At 38.1% G+C, this 19,330-nt stretch overlaps 3 protein-coding genes across 6 annotated transcripts in view; 1 reads left to right on the top strand and 2 right to left on the bottom strand.

Moving 5' to 3' along the window:
• ptpn20 (protein tyrosine phosphatase non-receptor type 20) overlaps nt 1-271 on the bottom strand; it is a 61,095-nt gene extending 60,824 nt beyond the window's left edge. Inside the window, exon 1 of the mRNA XM_072915581.1 lies at nt 142-271. The gene's annotated coding sequence lies outside the window, so the exon portion shown is untranslated. The remainder of the gene's footprint in view (nt 1-141) is intronic.
• LOC140676647 (FERM and PDZ domain-containing protein 2-like) lies at nt 127-18,559 on the bottom strand. The gene is made up of 7 exons (XM_072915019.1): nt 18,108-18,559; nt 8,159-8,306; nt 7,886-8,049; nt 4,753-4,818; nt 4,502-4,681; nt 4,337-4,419; nt 127-295 (listed from the first exon to the last, which is right to left on the bottom strand). Exons 2-7 carry the CDS (start codon nt 8,280-8,282, stop codon nt 127-129), a joined length of 786 nt encoding a protein of 261 aa, XP_072771120.1. The 5' UTR covers nt 8,283-8,306; nt 18,108-18,559.
• The window catches only part of mapk8a (mitogen-activated protein kinase 8a), a 69,778-nt gene continuing 68,924 nt past the window's right edge, over nt 18,477-19,330 (top strand). For all 4 annotated transcript variants that reach the window (XM_061943733.1, XM_061943671.1, XM_061943926.1 and 1 more), the window contains exon 1: nt 18,477-18,571. In XM_061943733.1, coding sequence (XP_061799717.1) covers nt 18,536-18,571 — 36 coding nt within the window. In that variant the 5' untranslated portion in view covers nt 18,477-18,535. The remainder of the gene's footprint in view (nt 18,572-19,330) is intronic.

Here is a 19,330-nt window from a genome sequence, read left to right as displayed (position 1 = left end):
ACTGTAATGAGCCTAATAACCTCCCACATGACTTGAGAAAGATGAAAATATCTTCACCAGATGTGCATGTATGTCCTTCAGCATGTCTCCTTGCATGCATGTTACCCAATGAGTCTCTTTTATAAGCTAATCTGTTCTTACCTTGGCTTTCCTCTGGCTCAGGCTGATGGAGGACTCACTGAAAGTGATGGAAGGACTGTGAGACCTGCCCGACGCCTTCGGAGACACGTCGTGGTGGGGGCTGCGACCTAGCCAACTGCAGGTGCTGTCCCTGCGACGAGCCCCTCGGGGGAGCCTGGAGGTAACGGGGCAAGACGAGGTGGATCAAGTCAGTCAAGTTTGAAAAAGTGGAACTTATGTAAGGGCAACATAAACAGACAGCAAAAAGGGTACATAATGTGTACTACATATGCTGTAATACATGCCTCTCCAAAGACGATTGGTACAGAAGTGTCGGTGAGCTCCTTGGTCTGTGTTTCCAAGATCTTTGAGGTAAACTCCCTGGAAGACCCGAAAAAACATATTTAAAGCATGGCTACTTAACTAACTTACTCTGGGAGACACATTTTCAGAGAGTTTAATTCTCCTATCACCATTATTATACGAAGCAGCATCTATAATTTATTTATCTATTTATTTATTTGCTAAATTGCAGCGCTTGTCGTTAGAATGGCCTTGACAAAAACAACAATTACACATAAACAGTTCAAACAAAGCATGTTAACGTGAGTCAGAGATCTTCTACGACTGGGGCAAGGTGGTCTTTAAGAGCCAATAACAAAAAATGCAAGTAAAAATCCTCTATAGGAGAGTAGTGCTCTTCTTTTTTCCAAAGACCTGCAAACACTCTATAGTCAAAGATCCTATACATTTTACGACAGGAGCGCCCAGCTGTTTTTTTGGGACCGACTGGAAATACACATGTCAAAGATTCTCTTCATGACAGGAGTGCTCTGCTGTTTTTGAGGACCTCCTGCAAAAAATGTAAGTCGAAGGTCCTTTATGTGTGAAGTTGGGAGCTCTATGCAGTTTTTAAGGAGTTACCACAAAGACGCTATTCAAAGATCTTCTATATACTATATGTCAAGACAGTGGAACTTTACAGTTTCAAAGCCCAGTTTTTAACACCGAGTACCACCTCAGAAAACATCTGGCTACCCAAGTACCACCGTAATGACCAACATTAAAATACAGTAGCGTAATTATTCATTAAAAACAAGGCAGGGGTTTTGCTTAACAAGTATTTCTATTATTTTTGGCCACTGTAACATTACACAGACTGCACAAACGTCGTCAACAATGATACTCCATATACAGTACATACAGTATTTACAGACTTCTTTGGCGTACCACTAGATGGAGCGCGCGCACCGTACCACACTTTGAGAATCCCCGCACTAACCCTTGTACCACCGTGCTGCCCAGTTTTTAAGGATCTACTGCAAAAATGTTAGTCAAAGATCCTGTATACAGCAAGACAACACCGCTGTTTTTAAAGACCTACTGCAAAAACGCTAGTCAAAGATCCTCTATATCAGTGTTTTTCAACCACTGTGCCGCAACACTAGTGTGCCGTGAGATACAGTCTGGTGTGCCGTGGGAGATTATCTAATTTCACCTATTTGGGTTAAAAATATTTTTTACAAACCAGTAATTATAGTCTGCAAATGATGTGTTGTTGAGTGTCGGTGCTGTCTAGAGCTCGGCAGAGTAACCGTGTAATGCTCTTCCATATCAGTAGGTGGCAGCAGGTAGCTAATTGCTTTGTAGATGTCAGAAACAGCGGGAGGCAGCGTGCAGGTAAAAAGGTGTCTAATGCTTAAACCAAAACTAAACAAAAGGTGAGTGCCCCTAAGAAAAGGCATTGAAGCTTAGGGAAGGCTTTACAGAACGAAACTAAAACTGAACTGGCTACAAAGTAAACTAAAACAGAATGCTGGACGACAGCAAAGACTTACTGTGGAGCAAAGACGGCGTCCACAAAGTACATCCGAACATGACATGACAATCAACAATGTCCCAACAAAGAAGGATAAAAACAACTAAAATCTTCTTGATTGCTAAAACAAAGTAGATGCGGGAAACATCGCTCAAAAGGAAGACATGAAACTGCTATAGGAAAATACCAAAAAAGAGAAAAAGCCATTAAAATAGGAGCGCAAAACAAGAACTAAAACACTACACACAGGAAAACAGCAAAAAACTCCAGATAAGTCAGGGTGTGATGTGACAGGTGGTGACAGTACACCTACTTTGAGACAAGAGCTATATTGATGCATGCTTGGTTATGCTTTAAAGTCATATCCAACAATTGTGACAACGACTTTTTACTGTCAACTGAGTTTCGTTTTTTAATGATGTCTGCTGGTGGTGTGCCTCCGCATTTTTTCAACGCAAAAAATGTGCCTTGGCTCAAAAAAGGTTGAAAAACACTGCTCTATATGGTAAGAACACTGCTGTTTTAGGGATTGACGGCATAAAAAAGTCCTAACAAGAGCGCTTAGCTATTTTCGAGTAAAAACCCTGCAAAGATCCTTTAAAGACCAAGACCACGCTGCAGTTTTTCAGGGACCTACTGCACAAAAATGCTTTTCAAAGACTATCAATGTGTAAAGGCGGGAGCGCTTTACTGTTTAAGGACCTGGAGAGTCCCTTCCCTGGCTTACAGTGCCTTACAATTATTAACACGTGGTTAACTTCTTTTTACACTTGAATAACAGTATGTCACAGCGTTGCCTGAATTCTCAGTAGAGGTCTTACGATGGTTCGACCCTGGAACAGATTATTTCACTTACAGTCTCTTTTTTTTTTGGAGGAGAAACATTTTTCCAAATCCAAACAAAGCGCACCCTAATTGAACATACCCGACTTGGAGTCAGAGTCTGTGGAGTATCTTCTCCTTTCAGAACAAGCTTCAGTGAAGTCTGCTAATGGTCCTCTTCTTCCTGTCACCAGGTGACAGACTGTGACAGTGATAGTGATGATGATGATGATGATTATGATGAAAGGAATGCATTGTTGTTTAGCATTTAACATCCGCATGCTCAGCATCAGATTACTGCCAAGAATCTAATCCCAGACTTGCTTTAGGTTAAGATGATAATCCTGTTGACCTGGACACTTTTACAAAAGACTACATTTGTTAAATAGGGGTGTCCCGATACGATACCAATATTGGCACCTTGAGTATCGATATCGATATTATCCTGCTACAATATCAGCCTGAATCATAGTACACACTTTTATTACTTTGTGGTGTGGAATATTAGAAAAGGCTTGATCAAGTGAAAATGTTACTAAATTAAAATTACTAGAACAATATACCGTATTTTTCGGAGTATAAGTCGCTCCGGAGTATAAGTCGCCCCGGCCGAAAATGCATAATAAAGAAGAAAAAAAAACATATATAAGTCGCACTGGAGTATAAGTCGCATTTTTGGGGGAAATGTATTTGATAAAACCCAACACCAAGAATAGACATTTGAAAGGCAATTTAAAATAAATAAAGAATAGTGAACAACAGGCTGAATAAGTGTACGTTATATGAGGCATAAATAACCAACTGAGAACGTGCCTGGTATGTTAACGTAACATATTATGGTAAGAGTCATTCAAATAACTATAACATATAGAACATGCTATACGTTTACCAAACAATCTGTCACTCCTAATCGCTAAATCCCATGAAATCGTATACGTCTAGTCTCTTACGTGAATGAGATAAATAATATTATTTGATATTTTACGGCCAAACTATGAAAAAAACTGTGACTTATAGTCCGAAAAATACGGTAGATATGAAAAACCTTATGACATAATTGATTACATTTCAAATGGAGTCGTATAATTTGTTTTTGGCTACACCTCGTGGCCACAATAATTCATTAAATTAAGTTTATGAGTTATGACGCAGTGAGTTGAATGATGCGGACACCTTTGTTACTGGATTCCCTCTTATCCACATCTGCCTCGGAGACTCTGTATAGGTGAGTAATATGCAACTATAATTAGGAGACTTATTACGTATGCCTAGCTTGTGTGCTATTGTTTGCTTAGCTGCCGTGTAGCTGCAAGTGTTTAGTAGCCTGGGGCAGGGGTGCCCAAACTTTTTGCCCCAAGGGCCAAAAGGAAATGGGGTAAACACAGCAATTTTAGGCATATACAAATAGCATAATAATACAATTCCTTTAATTACGGTATTACAAATAACTAAGATTGATGACAATTGGTTAGCCTTGCTGACATGCCATCAATGATTGTGTGAGCTGAAACTTTTTAATTTCTGATCCTTTTTTTTTCCGGTATCAAACGAACAGTTGCTCTTACCCAACTTTACACTGAACACTCACCATGAAGCCTTTCTCTGATCATCTGGCTCCGCCCACTCAGTGGCACGCCGCTGTCAGAGCCATGGTCCATCTGAAGAGAGAGAGAAACAAAAAAAGACCACCTTCAGCGACCCACCAGAAGGCCGGGATGGACAGAGCTCGTCTCAACGGACAGAGTCACTGAAGACCTCCTCCACCAGCTGCCTGATGACGTCGGCGGAGGGCGGCAGGTTGGAGGCTTTCTGCTGGGACTCGCAGGCTTCCAGGATGGAGGTGAGATTGAGCCTGCGGTGGGACACGTCCTCGCACATGCTGAGGAGGAGGCCGTTTAGATGGTCGCTCAACTGGACCGGCTGAGAAAGAACCCAGAGCATGGAACGTTAAACACACAATATGACTTTGCATTTGTATAAAGAGAGCTCACCTGATTTTGAGGTAGGTGAAAATCAACTGACCAGTAGAGAGTCATTCCCAGTGAATACACCAGCATCTGCACAACAACATAGATGACAATATTATTTTACTGTATTCATTTGCATACCGAAAATATCACAACGATAAGGTCTGCTTGAAAGAGAGTTTAAATAGAGGCTGTATACTTCGACACTGTTTATTCAGTTGAATTACACAATTTGAGACACAATTATTTACAACATTTTTATCGGCGCAAAGTTCAAAAGCCAGCATCTGTGTTGGTATGGGGGTGTATTAGTGCCCAAGGCATGGGAAACTTACACATCTGGGAAGGCACCATTAATGCTGAAAGGTACATACAGGTTGTGGAGCAACATATGTTGCCATCCAAGCAACATTATCATGGACGCCCCTGCTTATTTCAGCAAGACAATGCCAGTGTGGCTTCATAGTAAAAGAGTGCGGGTACCCGGGGGGTGTTCAAGGGTGATGGGTCAAATGCAGAGAATAATTTCGCCACACCTAGTGTGTGTGTGTGTGACAATCATTGATACTTTAACTTTAACAAGACTGGCCTGCCTGTAGTCCAGACCTGTCTCCCATGTGAGGCTCAATATGAAGCCTAAAATACCACTACGGAGACCCCGGACTGTTGAACAACTTAAGCTGTACATCAAGCAAGAATGGGAAATAATGCCACCTGAAAAGCTTCAAAAATTGGTCTCCTCAGTTCCCAAACGTTTACTGAGTGTTGTTAAAAGGAGAGGCCATGTAACACAGTGGTAAAAATGCCCCTGTGCCAACTTTTTCGCAATGTGTTGCTGCCATTAAATTCTAAGTTAATGATTATTTGCAAAAAAAAATTACATTTCTCGGTTCGAACATTAAATATCTTGTCTTTGCAGTCTATTCAAGTGAATATAAGTTGAAAAGGATTTGCAAATCGTTTTATTCTGTTTTTAATTACAATTTACACAACGTGCCAACTTAACTGGTTTTAGGTTTTGTACATTGAGACTGTTTATTCAGCTGAATTACACAATTTGAGACATAATTATTTACAACAGGGCGCTCATTAAATTACTGTGAAAAAAACTTACAAATTATAAATTTAACCCTTCAGAAAATGACTGTACTGTACTGTACTTTCCTTCACCTCACTGTAGCTTTTAAAACATTGTCTTCTTAAATACACAGTTTGCACACTCTTGGCATTCTCTCGATGAGCTAACTCATACAAGACTTTTGGAAAACCATTTCAGGTGACTACCTCTTGAAGCTCATCGAGAGAATGCCAAGAGTGTGCAAAGCAGTAGTCAGAGCAAAGGGTGGCTATTTTGAAGAAACTTGAATACAAAACATGCTTTCAGTTATTTCACCTTTTTTTTGTTAAGAACATAACTCCACATGTGTTAATTCATAGTTTTGATGCCTTCAGTGATAATCTACAAGAAAACACATTGAATGAGAAGGTGTGTCCAAACTTTTGGCCTGTACTGTATATACATACAATATGTCATATTTATTTTTAACCTTTTTGTTAAAAGTATCACTTTAGCATTTTTACCGATTAACTGATTTAATGAGAAATCCCAAGCTTCCACTGCCTAATAGTGACTTTTGTTTATTTCGTTGGGACATTCACATGTTGAACCTCTATAGACGCTAAAATTGTTTTTTTAATTAAATTGCAATTATTTTTTATTGTTACAAATACATATACTGTAATTTAAGATATATTTTAAAACCTTGTTATATTTATTATAAGTCCTGGACAGTATATACCACTACAATATAAATACTTTGTTCATTACATTCATTTCAACTTTATTATCACATCACTGATTGGCTAGGAGAAAACACGTCATAATTTGAGTGATGATTACTAATAATATACAGAAGGTCATTTTAAACTTTTTTGGGCACTCATTAAAACAATTTCTTTTTAAGTTCTAAATTCTGGAGTTTGTAAAATTACTGTGGCATAAATTGTACCTTAATAACTTGTAAATAATTATGATTGAACTTATAAAATATATACTGCAGTAAAACACAATTTTCTTATATTTGAATGTTTTTATTATTACATTTATTTATTAATTGACTGATAACGTTTAACGTATTTATATCATTAAAAGTGCTAAAAACAATGTTATATAAAGTCTGGTGTTCTTAAAACTAATGTTTTCTTTTCTAGTATCGATAAATTTGAGTGATTACCTTTTAAAACAATGTTAAATCGATATATATCTTCCGGAAGGCCAACTTGCAGAGCACATATCAATGTAGATGAAATTTAGGGATATAAATTGATAAATCGATGTAGTGTGTGAATCGTTACATTCCTAGTAAATAATATGCAACTATAATTATTTCATACTGTTTTAGACTGAAACATTGTTCAATTAAGGACATTTATTTTGAGCATATATTTTGTAAATAATTGCATTTATAAAATAAATACTGCAGTAATATATATATTTTCTTATATTTGAATGTTTGTATTGTTACATTATTTTTTAGAAATTACATGGCTCCACTGCCCTACATTGTGGGTTTTATTTATACATTTTATTTGAAGTAAGTTTTAATTACGTAAATATATAAAAGTACAAAGATTAAGATGTATGAATATATAAGTATTTTCTCTTACTTGTACATTTTTACAAAAGTGTCCAAAATGAACCCATCCCTTTGTAAATCCTGTCATATTTCACATTTTGGAATATTTTTTAGACTTAGACTTAGACAAACTTTAATGATCTACAAGGGAAATTGTTCTACATTTTATATTTACATTTTATAACATTTTATAATTGTATCCAAAATTATTTTATAAAATCAGGTATATTTTAAAAATAAAAATGAAAAATCTATGAAAATGTCAATTATTTTCATTGATATCTATCTGTTTGGGGTCATTTTAAGCAGAAAATAACCTTCACCCATTTTTTGCAATGTTAAACATGTGGCCAAGTTCCTTGCTAATCCACTAGATGGCGTGCTAACACATCTGTCCACCCCTTGCCTAAGGACTGCAGCAACTTGTGATATCCTCGCAAAGGTTGTAACACTACAAAAAAGTGACATTTATGTCGGCGGTCATGTGATGTATGTTCTCTGATGACGTCACATGCACTGACCCTCTCTATGGCAGGTTTGGTGGAGCTGGCGCGGCCCTGCAGCATCTCTGGAGCGGTGAAGGTCGACGCCTCCTCCGATAGGCCACAGTTCTTGAACGCTAAGGTACCAGTAGCTGATAGCAGCAAGGAGGAGGGGCTGATGATATTGCACATATTGTTAGGACCTGGGGAAAACACGTGGAAAGACAAGGCTTATTCACAGGGAGATGGAAGATATCGCTTGAGGGTGTGCAGGTGCATGAATAATAGATCTCCATTTTGATGGTGAGTTACTTTTATCGGAGGCATCCACTAAACACTCTGCAGTAGCCAGCAGCAGGGACCAGACCTCCTCTTCCAGCAGAGGCCCCCCTCGGGCCTCCAGTACTTCTGCTAATGTGACAAATGTGCTGCTCATCCTGCACACATTCCCAGCATGCACCTGGAAGTACACACACAAACGCAACACTGATGCACAATGATCAGCAAAGGTGTGTTGGATTATTCTTTGTGCTCATGTTCGGCGGGATTGTCTTAATCTATTTGTTTCACATGCTGGTTGCTTGTCCCAAGTCCTAATAGGCTTTCTTTTGACCTCTGGCTGTTTCTGAGGAAGGTGTAGCTGTGACATGATCCCATGTTAGCTTGCTGTCTCATGCCTTGGAAAGCAACCTCTTACTTTTTGCAATTTAGCATAGAAGATTATTTACTCACTACTAGAGATGTCCGATAACATCAGCCTGCCGATATTATCGGCCGATAAATGATTTAAAATGTAATATCGGAAATTATCGGTATCGTTTTTTTTTTTCATTAAATCAACATAAAAAACACAAGATACACTTACAATTAGTGCACCAACACAAAAAACCTCCCTCCACCATTTACACAAAAGGGTTGTTTCTTTCTGTTATTAATATTCTGGTTCCTACAATATATATCAATATATATCAATACAGTCTGCAAGGGATACTGTCCATAAGCACACATGGTTGTGCGTGCTGCTGGTCCACTAATAGTACTAACCTTTAACAGTTAATTTGACTCATTTTCATTAATTACTAGTTTCTATGTAACTGTTTTTATATTGCTTTACTTTCTTTTTTATTCAAGAAAATGTTTTTAATTTATTTATCTTATTTTATTTTATTTTATTTTATTTATACTGCGATGAGGTGGCGACTTGTCCAGGGTGTACCCCGCCTTCCGCCCGATTGTAGCTGAGATAGGCTCCAGCGCCCCCCGCGACCCCAAAGGGAATAAGCGGTAGAAAATGGATGGATGGATGGATTTTATTTTATTAACATTTTTAAAAAGGACCTTATCTTCACCATACCTGGTTGTCCAAATTATGCATAATAATGTGTTAATTCCACGACTGTATATATCAGTATCGGTTGATATCGGTATCGGTAATTAAAGAGTTGGACAATATCGGAATATCGGATATCGGCAAAAAGCCATTATCGGACATCCCTACTCACTACTTTTCTCAAGTGACTACACCCCTTACATTTCAGTTAGCATTGCGCCGTAATTCTGCATTAAAATGCTGTAATTAACCGTGAAATAACAGCTGCGTTGTTACAACATCTACCGTATTTTCTGGACCATAGGGCGCACCGGGTAATAAGGCGCACTGCCGACGAGCGGGTCTATTCAGGTCTTTTTTCATACAAAAGGCGCACCGGATTATAAGGCGCATTAAAGTGGTCATATTATTATTGTTTCTGAATGGAAAACACTTCCTTGTGGTCTACATAACATGTAATGGTGGTTCTTTGGTCAAAATGTTGCATAGATTATGTTTTACAGATCATCTTCAAGCCGCTTTCTGACAGTCGCTTCAGGATGCGCCGTCTTGTGGGCGGTCTTATTTACGTGGCTCACCTTCGACAGCGTCCTTTCTTTGTCATCTTTGTTGTAGCGGTGTAGCGTGCAAGGACGGGAGTGGAAGAAGTGTCAAAAGATGGAGCTAACTGTTTTAATGACATTCAGACTTTACTTCAATCAATAACGGAGCAGCATCTCCTCATCCGTGGCTCACTAGTGCAACAACAACGCTAGAAATGTCTCCTGTGAAAAACCGTCCGACCGGAACTCTCCAATAACTAAAGTTCCGGGGGTGAATAATGTAAACTCACTACACCGGTATGTTTTAGCGCTTCCATAGCGAGATATAAGTAAGAACCGTACGCTACTTTATATTACAAATGGCAACAGCGGAGGATGAATGTCACATAACAAGAAGATAGAGAAAAAGAAGAAGCTTATCGACTAAGGTGTCGTCACGGACTACAGTGGCGGATGTGCGCAAATGTTCAGGACTTATGCAGATCTCAAATACACATCAGCAGAATGTAAGAAAAGTTGTTTTTTGCATAATATTGCGAAACAAAACACCAGATAATACGTCTGCTAATGGGTGCCATTTTGCGGTCCTTATACACACACCATAGTAATACTTGTATCTCTGACTACTCTGGGCCGACAATCCATCAAGCGGTGCGGCTTCAAAGTCATACTAAAACATTTTGACAGATTTTTGAGTGCCGTGTGTAATGTTCTTTATTTTCAAAGAAACATTTAAAGTTTTGGTGTTGTTCACTGCCATCATATTGCAGTCTACATGTATCTCTTATGTGTGACTACCATCTACTGGTCACACTTATAATTTCACCATTTACCAAATAAAATTGCTTCGAGGTCAGTAAGCACAACCAGAATTATTCCGTACATTAGGTGCACCAGGTTATAAGGCGCACTGTCGATTTCTGAGAAAAATTAAAGTATTTTAAGTGTGCCTTATAGCCCAAAAAATACAGTAACTGTAACTTTATTGTATTAAGTTACAGCATATAGCTTTATGGTAATTACCTATACAATTACAATGGTTACAGCATATAGCTGTAATTTTATTGTAAATAACTGCAAAATCACAGCTCTGCGATTAATTGCTGTGAAGACCTTTAACAGTAAATCCTGGGCAGATCAACTGGCGGCTCAAAGGACAACTCCTGAAAACACTGGAGTGCTCCATAGAGGAACTTGGACCACATTAGCAGATCCTTGCATTGACATTTTAACCTTGCTAGAAAACATAGAACACTGGGATTCAAACCTGTGATTTACATAATTGAGGCATTCCTCAAAGCCCCCCTTTAAGTCCTCTCCTTCTTGGCAGTTACATTTTTTTTTCTCGTACTGTGATTTATGTAACGAAGGTGTTGCTGTAGCACAGACCTGGGCAAATTAAGTAAGGCCCGTTAAGCTTTTCAATCTGGCCCGCCGGACATTCCCAAATAAAATTTTTTAGATCTTTAGGATGGAAACTGAAGCTGCCATTATGATGTGCAGTGATGTTTTCAAATTACTGTAAGTCTTGAACTATACATAGTATTTCAATGGTTGGAATCTGCGCTTTTGCATGATATAAAAGTTACTATGGTAATCTACTTCACAGCAGCTCAAATGAGGCACCAAGCAGTGTGGGTGCGGAGCGTTTCCACAGAGTGTTTCCAGAGCAGCCAGCCTGAAATGAGGGTGTTAGGGACAGACGCGGAAGGAGATTTTTACAACAAAGTTCTAAAGCTTAGTGATGTATCAGATATATCAGATCATGAGTGGGTTTATTTTTTTACCCTTCGCGTTCATATTTCGCTGTGTTTGTTGCATTTTTGTTGCGTTTCGCTGGATTGTAAAATATGTTGATCGAGAGGGTGTGTGACGTTCATATGTTGTCAATATTCAGTGTTTTATCGTTCCTAGTTAATATTGTAAATCCCACATTCTTTATTTTCATGTAGATTCTAGGTGTCTCATTCAGTAAAAAAATTTAAAATTCTGTTCTGTTTTTTAAGGCAGTCTGTCATTGCGTTTTTAGCTTTCAATAAGACATTATTGTGAGGTTTTGTATTAGTGTTCCTAAAAATAGATATACCGGCCCCCAGACACATTTTTTTCTCAAAATTTTGCCCCCGAGTCAAAATAATTGCCTGAGCCTACTGTAGCGTGTTTACTTCAGATGCAGTCAGAAGTAATTTGTTCAACTTCCTTAGGTACACGAGTGGTGTTCCTCAAAGTTCCATCTTAGGTCTTCTTTTTTCAGTTCAGGTCAAAATACTTGTTAGAGACACATTATTGCAGAAGGTATAGTGCTTCTGTAACTCAAACCAAATAAATCTACCAAAAGCAAATTTTTACTGTAGAGAACGCTGGTTCTCCAAAATATACAAAATAAGAGTACCGTAATAGTGAAAGGAGAAATCCGGCCCCATGGTTCTTAGTTTTCCGGTAAGCTAAGGCCCCAAAACAATTTAGTCGAACGAAAGCAATGCAATTATTAACCAGCAATTTGCTGTGAATTTTCAATGAAATTGTTTTACAGTGTACCATATAAAGCTTGAATATACTTCAGAGTAGTCAGTGTACAGCTTGTGTAGATTTACAATCCAATGAAAATGATTTACAGTAACACACAGCTGTCATTGTCTAAACAGCTGCTAACACAAGTGAGTAGATCTCTTAACTTGAAATTTAATATTTTCTGTAGCACTATTGTAATATAGCACTGCCTCAATACACTTGGACGTGGAATTGAGGTTCCAGGTTGCACACCTCCATGATGACATCACTGATAGGGCTGGTGGATCTTATGACATCTTGCGCTCCTCCACCTGCAGCACAATTGTCCAATTGGGTTTAGGAGGAGACGTACTTGGCCACTATGCCTTTCACCTTCAGCTTCCACAGTAAGGTCCTAAATCATCTTGGAGGTGTGTTTGGCCTCGTTATGTTGTGCGACCCAGATTTAGGGATCATGCACACAATGTTGAAATGTGTGTCTTCACCCAAAGAACTGTAGCTCCCCCTGTACATGTCTTTACCTTCAACTATTGACTGTCACCATTACAACACATATGTTACTCACTTGTCTAGCCAGTTATTTAGACACTAATGGCTGTGTGTTGAGTCATTTTAGTGAAAAGTAAAATTATACTGCTATGCAAGCTGTACACTGACTACTCTAAAGTATAAATAAGTTGTATTTCTATTGCACAGTCGTCCCTCGCCACGTCGCGCTTCAAAGTTTGCGACTCTACTATATCACAGTTGTTGTTTTTCCAAAGTTAATTCTACATATTTTTGGTCTAAATTGAGCAATTTAAAGTATAAAATTGGCTAAAAGAACAGAAAAATATACCCATAAATCAAAATTATTGTATTGAATTGTATTGGCCACTAGATGAGACCAAACCAATCAGAGCGCACTGTTGTGTATTATGGCCAGTGATTGGTTGAGCATTATTATAATGCACGTATGTCAAAATCAAAACTAGATCTGGCCCGCCGTTTCAATTAACGAAGCCCACCACCTCACTTTATGTAGTTCGCCACATATTCTATGTGACTCGCCATACCATTTAAAGTGGCCCGCCACATAATTTTATATGGTAAGCTACATCATTTGATGTCGTCCGCCACATTTTTTTATGTGAACCGCCATATCATTTAATGTGGCTAACCACATAAATTTATATGGTCCACCACATCATTTTTATGTTGCCCGCCATATCATTTCAAGTAAACTACCAAGTCATTTTATATGGTCCGCCACATGGTCCGTTGGCCCGCAACGTCAAAATGCATGTTGTTTCAACATTGTATTTCTGTTGTAGAATGTTGGTTGGGAAATTACCACAATTCAATGGTCAAATCAACGTCAGAACCCAACATTGATTAAATATCGTCAAAAAGCATGTTGTTTCAACGTTGTATTTGTGTTGTAGAATATTGGTTAGGAAATGACCAAAATTCAATTGTCAAATCAACGTCACAACCTGACATTAAATAAATGTCGTCAAAAAGCATGTTGTTTCAACGTTGTATTTGTGTTGTAGAATATTGGTTGGGAAATGACCACAATTCAATGGTCAAATCAACGCCAGAACCCAACATTGATTAAATATCGTCAAAAAGCATGTTGTTTCAACGTTGTATTTGTGTTGTAGAATATTGGTTGGGAAATTACCACAATTCAATGGTCAAATCAACATCAGAACCCAACATTGATTAAACGTTGTCAAAAAGCATGTTGTTTCAACGTTGCATTTGTGTTGTAGAATATTGGTTGGGAAATGACCAAAATTCAATGGTCAAATCAACGTCAGAACCCAACATTGATTAAATATCATCATGTTGTTTCAACGTTGTATTTGTGTGGTAGAATATTGGTTGGAAAATGACCAAAATTCAACGGTCAAATCAACGTCAGAACCCAACATTGATTAAAAGTCGTCAAAAAGCATGTTGTTTCAATGTGGTATTTTTGTTGTAGAATATTGGTTGGGAAATTACCACAATTCAATGGTCAAATCAACGTCAGAACCCAACATTGATTAAATATCGTCAAAAAGCATGTTGTTTCAACGTTGTATTTGTGTTGTAGAATATTGGTTGGGAAATGACCAAAATTCAATTGTCAAATCAACGTCACAACCTGACATTAAATGAATGTCGTCAAAAAGCATGTTGTTTCAACGTTGTATTTGTGTTGTAGAATATTGGTTGGGAAATTACCACAATTCAATGGTCAAATCAACGTCAGAACCCAACATTGATTAAATATCGTCAAAAAGCATGTTGTTTCAACGTTGTATTTGTGTTGTAGAATATTGGTTGGGAAATTACCACAATTCAATGGTCATATCAACGTCAGAACCCAACATTGATTAAACGTTGTCAAAAAGCATGTTGTTTCAACGTTGCATTTGTGTTGTAGAATATTGGTTGGGAAATGACCAAAATTCAATGGTCAAATCAACGTCAGAACCCAACATTGATTAAATATCGTCAAAAAGCATGTTGTTTCAATGTTGTATTTTTGTTGTAGAATATTGGTTGGGAAATGACCAAAATTCAACGGTCAAATAAACGTCAGAACCCAACATTGATTAAACGTTGTCAAAAAGCATGTTGTTTCAATGTTGTATTTTTGTTGTAGCGTATCGGTTGGGAAATGACCAAAATTCAATGGTCAAATCAACGTCAGAACCCAACATTGATTAAACGTTGTCAAAAGCGCAACGTTATATTTGAGTTGCTCAACGTCAGGACAGAATTCAACAAGTTTTCAACGTTGTTTTAACATCTTGGGCCTGCTGGGAATGCTCAAGGCAGAAGAAGTGGACAAAAAAGGGAGGTAAAGGCGCTGACACTAACTCAGCACCAAACACTGGTTAATAATAAAACCAGAACTGTCATGGCAAGTTCAAATAGACATTCCACAATTGCCGATGATTCGGTTCTCTTTTAAAATCAAAATGAAAAAAAAAGGAATATTTAAATCAACAACAAGTTCTCAACGTTGTTTTAATGCCTTGTGCCTGCTGGGTGTACTCCTCATCAATATCCTAGCAACCAGATTACTTTAGTCCTGATTAAATGCTTACTTGAACTGAACTTATCCACAGCTCATGACACAAGGCCTTGGCTGTAAACACAAACAACACAAAAAAAAAACACTTGGTCGGTATAATCATTTACATTGCTTTGTTATGTTATATTATCCTTATATCAAAAGTGCACTAAAATGAAACAACGTAGAATGTTTTTATATATTTTTGACACAGGGGTCACAAAATGGTCAAGTGTCTTTTACGTCCAAGATTATTTGTAGCATTTTCCCGCACTTTTTAGAAGCCGTATCGTCTTTTTCTTTCTTTCTTTAGTTTATTTCGAACATGAACACACTTACAGTATAACACATCACACAATTTCATATCATTTCACTTTACACCATGTGCGAAAAGGAGTAGGAAGAAGCCATGCTTATTCAATCCTACCCCTTTCCCACTTCAGAGCGTTTACAAATACATACGTTCATTTACTGACTTCTTTTTGTAGCACAATGATGTCCGTGAATGATTAATACAGCAGTTTTTCATGATAAACATACTGAGATGAAGAATATCTTATTTTCAATAAGATTGAAAGTGTTTCTCATAATTATTATTCTTTGTACTTTGTAAGCACTATTATTTTGAACAACCTCTTAAACTGGATCATATCAGTACATTGTTTAACTTCTTTACTTAATCCATTCCATATTTTAATTTCACATACTGATATGCTAAAGGTTCTAAGTGTTGTACGTGCGTACAAATGTTTTATATTCGATTTTCCTCTAAGGTTATATTTCTCCTCTCTAGTTGAGAAGAATTGTTGTACATTCTTTGGTAGCAGGTTATAATTTACTTTGTGTATAATTTTAGCTGTTTGCAAATTCACTATGTTGTGGAATTTCTGTATTTTTGATTAAATAAATAAAGGGTTTGTATGTTCTCTATATCCAACATGATGTATTATTCTAACTGATCTTTTTTGTAACACAGTTAATGAATGAAATGTACTTCTGTAGTTATTTCTACACAATAACTCAGATATGGTAACACTAGCGAGCAGTGGAGTGGAGTGGAGCGGAGTGATTTTTGGTCTAGAACAGTGGTTCTTAACCTGGGTTCGATCGAACCCTAGGGGTTCAGTGAGTCAGGCTCAGGGGTTCAGCGGTACACCCGACTCATCGTGTAAATAAAAACTTCTCCCTATCGGTGTATTGCGGATACGGCAACAGCAGAAGTCACACTGATTTGCAGGTGTGTAATTTGTTGTGAGTTTATGCACTGTGTTGGTTTTGTTCTTTGAACAAGGTGATGTTCGTGCACGGTTCATTTTGTGCAGCAGTAAAAAAACATGGTAACACTTTAGTATGGGGAACATATTCACCATTAATTATTTGCTTATTAACAAGCAAAATAGTAACATATTGGCTCTTAACTAGTCATTATTAAGTACTAATTAATGCCTTATTCGGCATGGCCTTATTATAACCCTAACCCTCTAACCAAATAACTCTAAATTAAGTCTTTGTTACTTAGAATATGTTCCCCGAGTGTCCAAAAAACTCCAAATTAAGTCTTTGTTACTTAGAATATGTTCCCCATACTAAAGTGTTACCAAAAACATATAACTTTGTCTTGAATTTGAAAAAAAAAACATAATTTTATTTTTCACTAAAGAAGGGTTCAGTGAATGCGCATATGAAACTGGTGGGGTTCGGTACCTCCAACAAGGTTAAGAACCACTGGTCTAGAACATGTTTTGTTTATTCATTATTGACATGTTTCTTTCTACTTTATGTTGTCTATTTTTTACATAAGATTTCCAGTTCAATTTATCATAAAACATTATACCTTTACTCTTTCAATTTCTATTCCGTCTATTTGTATTTGTGTTTGACTTTCCCTTCTAGGCCCTGCGATGAGGTGGCGACTTGTCCAGGGTGTACCCCGCCTTCCGCCCGATTGTAGCTGAGATAGGCTCCAGCGCCCCCCGCGACCCCAAAGGGAATAAGCGGTAGAAAATGGATGGATGGACTTTCCCTTCTACATTTACCAAATAGCATTATTTTAGTTTTGCTGAGATTCAAAGATAGTACGTCTTTTTAATTTGTTCATTTCTTCTGTTATTATGTGCATTAGCTTCTGTGTGTTCTCTCCTGAACAAAACGCTGTTGTATCATCCGCAAATAATACTAACTTTAAGCCTTTTGTAACTTTACAAATGTCATTTATAAGAGATTGAACAATTTTGGTCCTAGTATTGATCCCTGAGGTACACCACAGGATATATTTAGCGTTGTAGACGTGTGTTCGCCTAGCTTCACGTATTGTTTCCTGTTCGTTAAATAACTTCTAATCCAGTTTGAGACCAACCCTCTGAACACAAACGACCCCCCAAAAAACACTTGGTTGGTATAATAATGTACATTGTTTTGTTATGTTTTATTATCCTTACATCAAAAGTGCACTAAAATGAAACAAAGTAGAATGTTTTTATATTTTTTGACAATGGGGTCACAAAATGGTCACCTGTCTTTGATTATGTGTAGCATTTTCCCGCACTTTTTAGAAGCCTTATCGTCTTATTGACGATGCTTACAGTCTGACGTATTGATATGTGGCCAGCCAACAACTGTACGCTCTTATTGACATTATTAATCCACCTTGCAAGCACATAACAGCGGCCAGACCAAGCCGAGATGTTGCTGTTTAGGAAATAGGGACAAACAGGATGTGGGTGTCCTCACATTGCACCCCCAGTACAACGTACACTATACGGGCCCGAATAGTCTCGTCATCCTGGAAGTGTGTGTGATGATAAAGATGGAGATATGATGTCTCACCTGGTCACATGTGTAACCCAATCCCGTCCGTCGTTGTGCTCCGTCTTCAGTGCTCCCACCAAGGATCCAAAGTCATCCTCCCGATCATGGCATCGCTGCTTCGACGTCTCCCCGGGAAGAGCACCTCGTCTTCGGCGTGGATCTGCAGGTTGGCATCGTTCATTTGAGAAACTTTTTTTTTTTTTTTAGCCCCCCCTTTGCTGTAATTTGCTCTATTCTTAGCACCTCGCCGCTAAACACATAATTGGATCATCCCCGCGGCTTGACAGCGTCAAGTCAGGAGCGTCCAATAGCCGGAGGCGAGAGATCAGCCACGCCGATTCAACTAATCCATCTGACGGCTCCTTCCTCCTGGAGGTGTGCGCCACTCGGCGCCCAGGGAAGGACGAAGCGGCTCGGGCGGACGGTTCGGAGCTCCAGTCGGCACAATGATCATAACACTGCGGGCTCTCCTGGAGCAAGGGGTAAGTCAGTCAGCGTGCTAGCATGCTCCTTACTGCGGGAGTCTGCACCGGGACGTCCAGGTGGCGCTCCTTTGCGCTTCTCTGCAGGCCCTGCAGGGGCATCTGCGCATGGGGGGCACACGGAAATAGCCAGGATCGTTTAACTACTGTACTTTACTGTGCTGCTAAGTTGTACAGTAGTGCAGTGCTGCAGTATGAAAACAACTGCTATGAATTTTAAAATCCTGCAGAATCTATATGTCATATACTGGGTAATAATAAAGGGCTAAATCATTGTCACAATTCTTAAATTAGTACAATCTAAAAACATTACACCTTACTTTTTAAGGGGTTTTCTGCACATTTGACATTCACAAAATTGTTACCTTTGGAGTATAGTGTTGTACCGGTACCAAAATGTATTTCGATACTTTTTGGTACTATGCTCAATAAAGGGGACCACAAAAATTGCATTATTGGCTTTATTTTAACAAAAAATCTGACGGTACGTTAAACATATGTTTCTTATTGCAAGTTTATCCTTACATAAAATAGTGAACATACAAGACAACTTGTCTTTTAGTATTAAGTTAGCAAACAAAGACTCCTAATTAGTCTGCTGACATATGCAGTAACATATTGTGTCATTTATCTATTTATCACTTCTGTTAAAATGTAATAATCACTTTTTCTTCTGTTGTTTGATACTTTACATTAGTTTTGGATGATACCACAAATTTAAGTATCAATCAATCAATCATCCATCCATCCATTTTCTAC

This window comes from Nerophis lumbriciformis, linkage group LG02, assembly GCF_033978685.3.
Source record: "Nerophis lumbriciformis linkage group LG02, RoL_Nlum_v2.1, whole genome shotgun sequence".
Taxonomy (NCBI): Eukaryota; Metazoa; Chordata; class Actinopteri; order Syngnathiformes; family Syngnathidae; genus Nerophis; species Nerophis lumbriciformis.
Note: the sequence above shows the minus strand (reverse complement) of the source record. Positions and strands in the feature narration are given on the sequence as shown.

Bases quoted from the DNA above. Each gene is read 5' to 3' on its own strand.
- LOC140676647 (XM_072915019.1), bottom strand. From the start codon at position 8,282: ATGAGCAGCACATTTGTCACATTAGCAGAAGTACTGGAGGCCCGAGGG. The intron at 8,050-8,158 runs GTAACTCACCAT...TGTTTTCCCCAG, and splicing joins AGTGGATGCCTCCGATAAAA to GTCCTAACAATATGTGCAAT. The intron at 4,819-7,885 runs GTCAGTGCATGT...GTTGTTGTGCAG, and splicing joins CCAAACCTGCCATAGAGAGG to ATGCTGGTGTATTCACTGGG.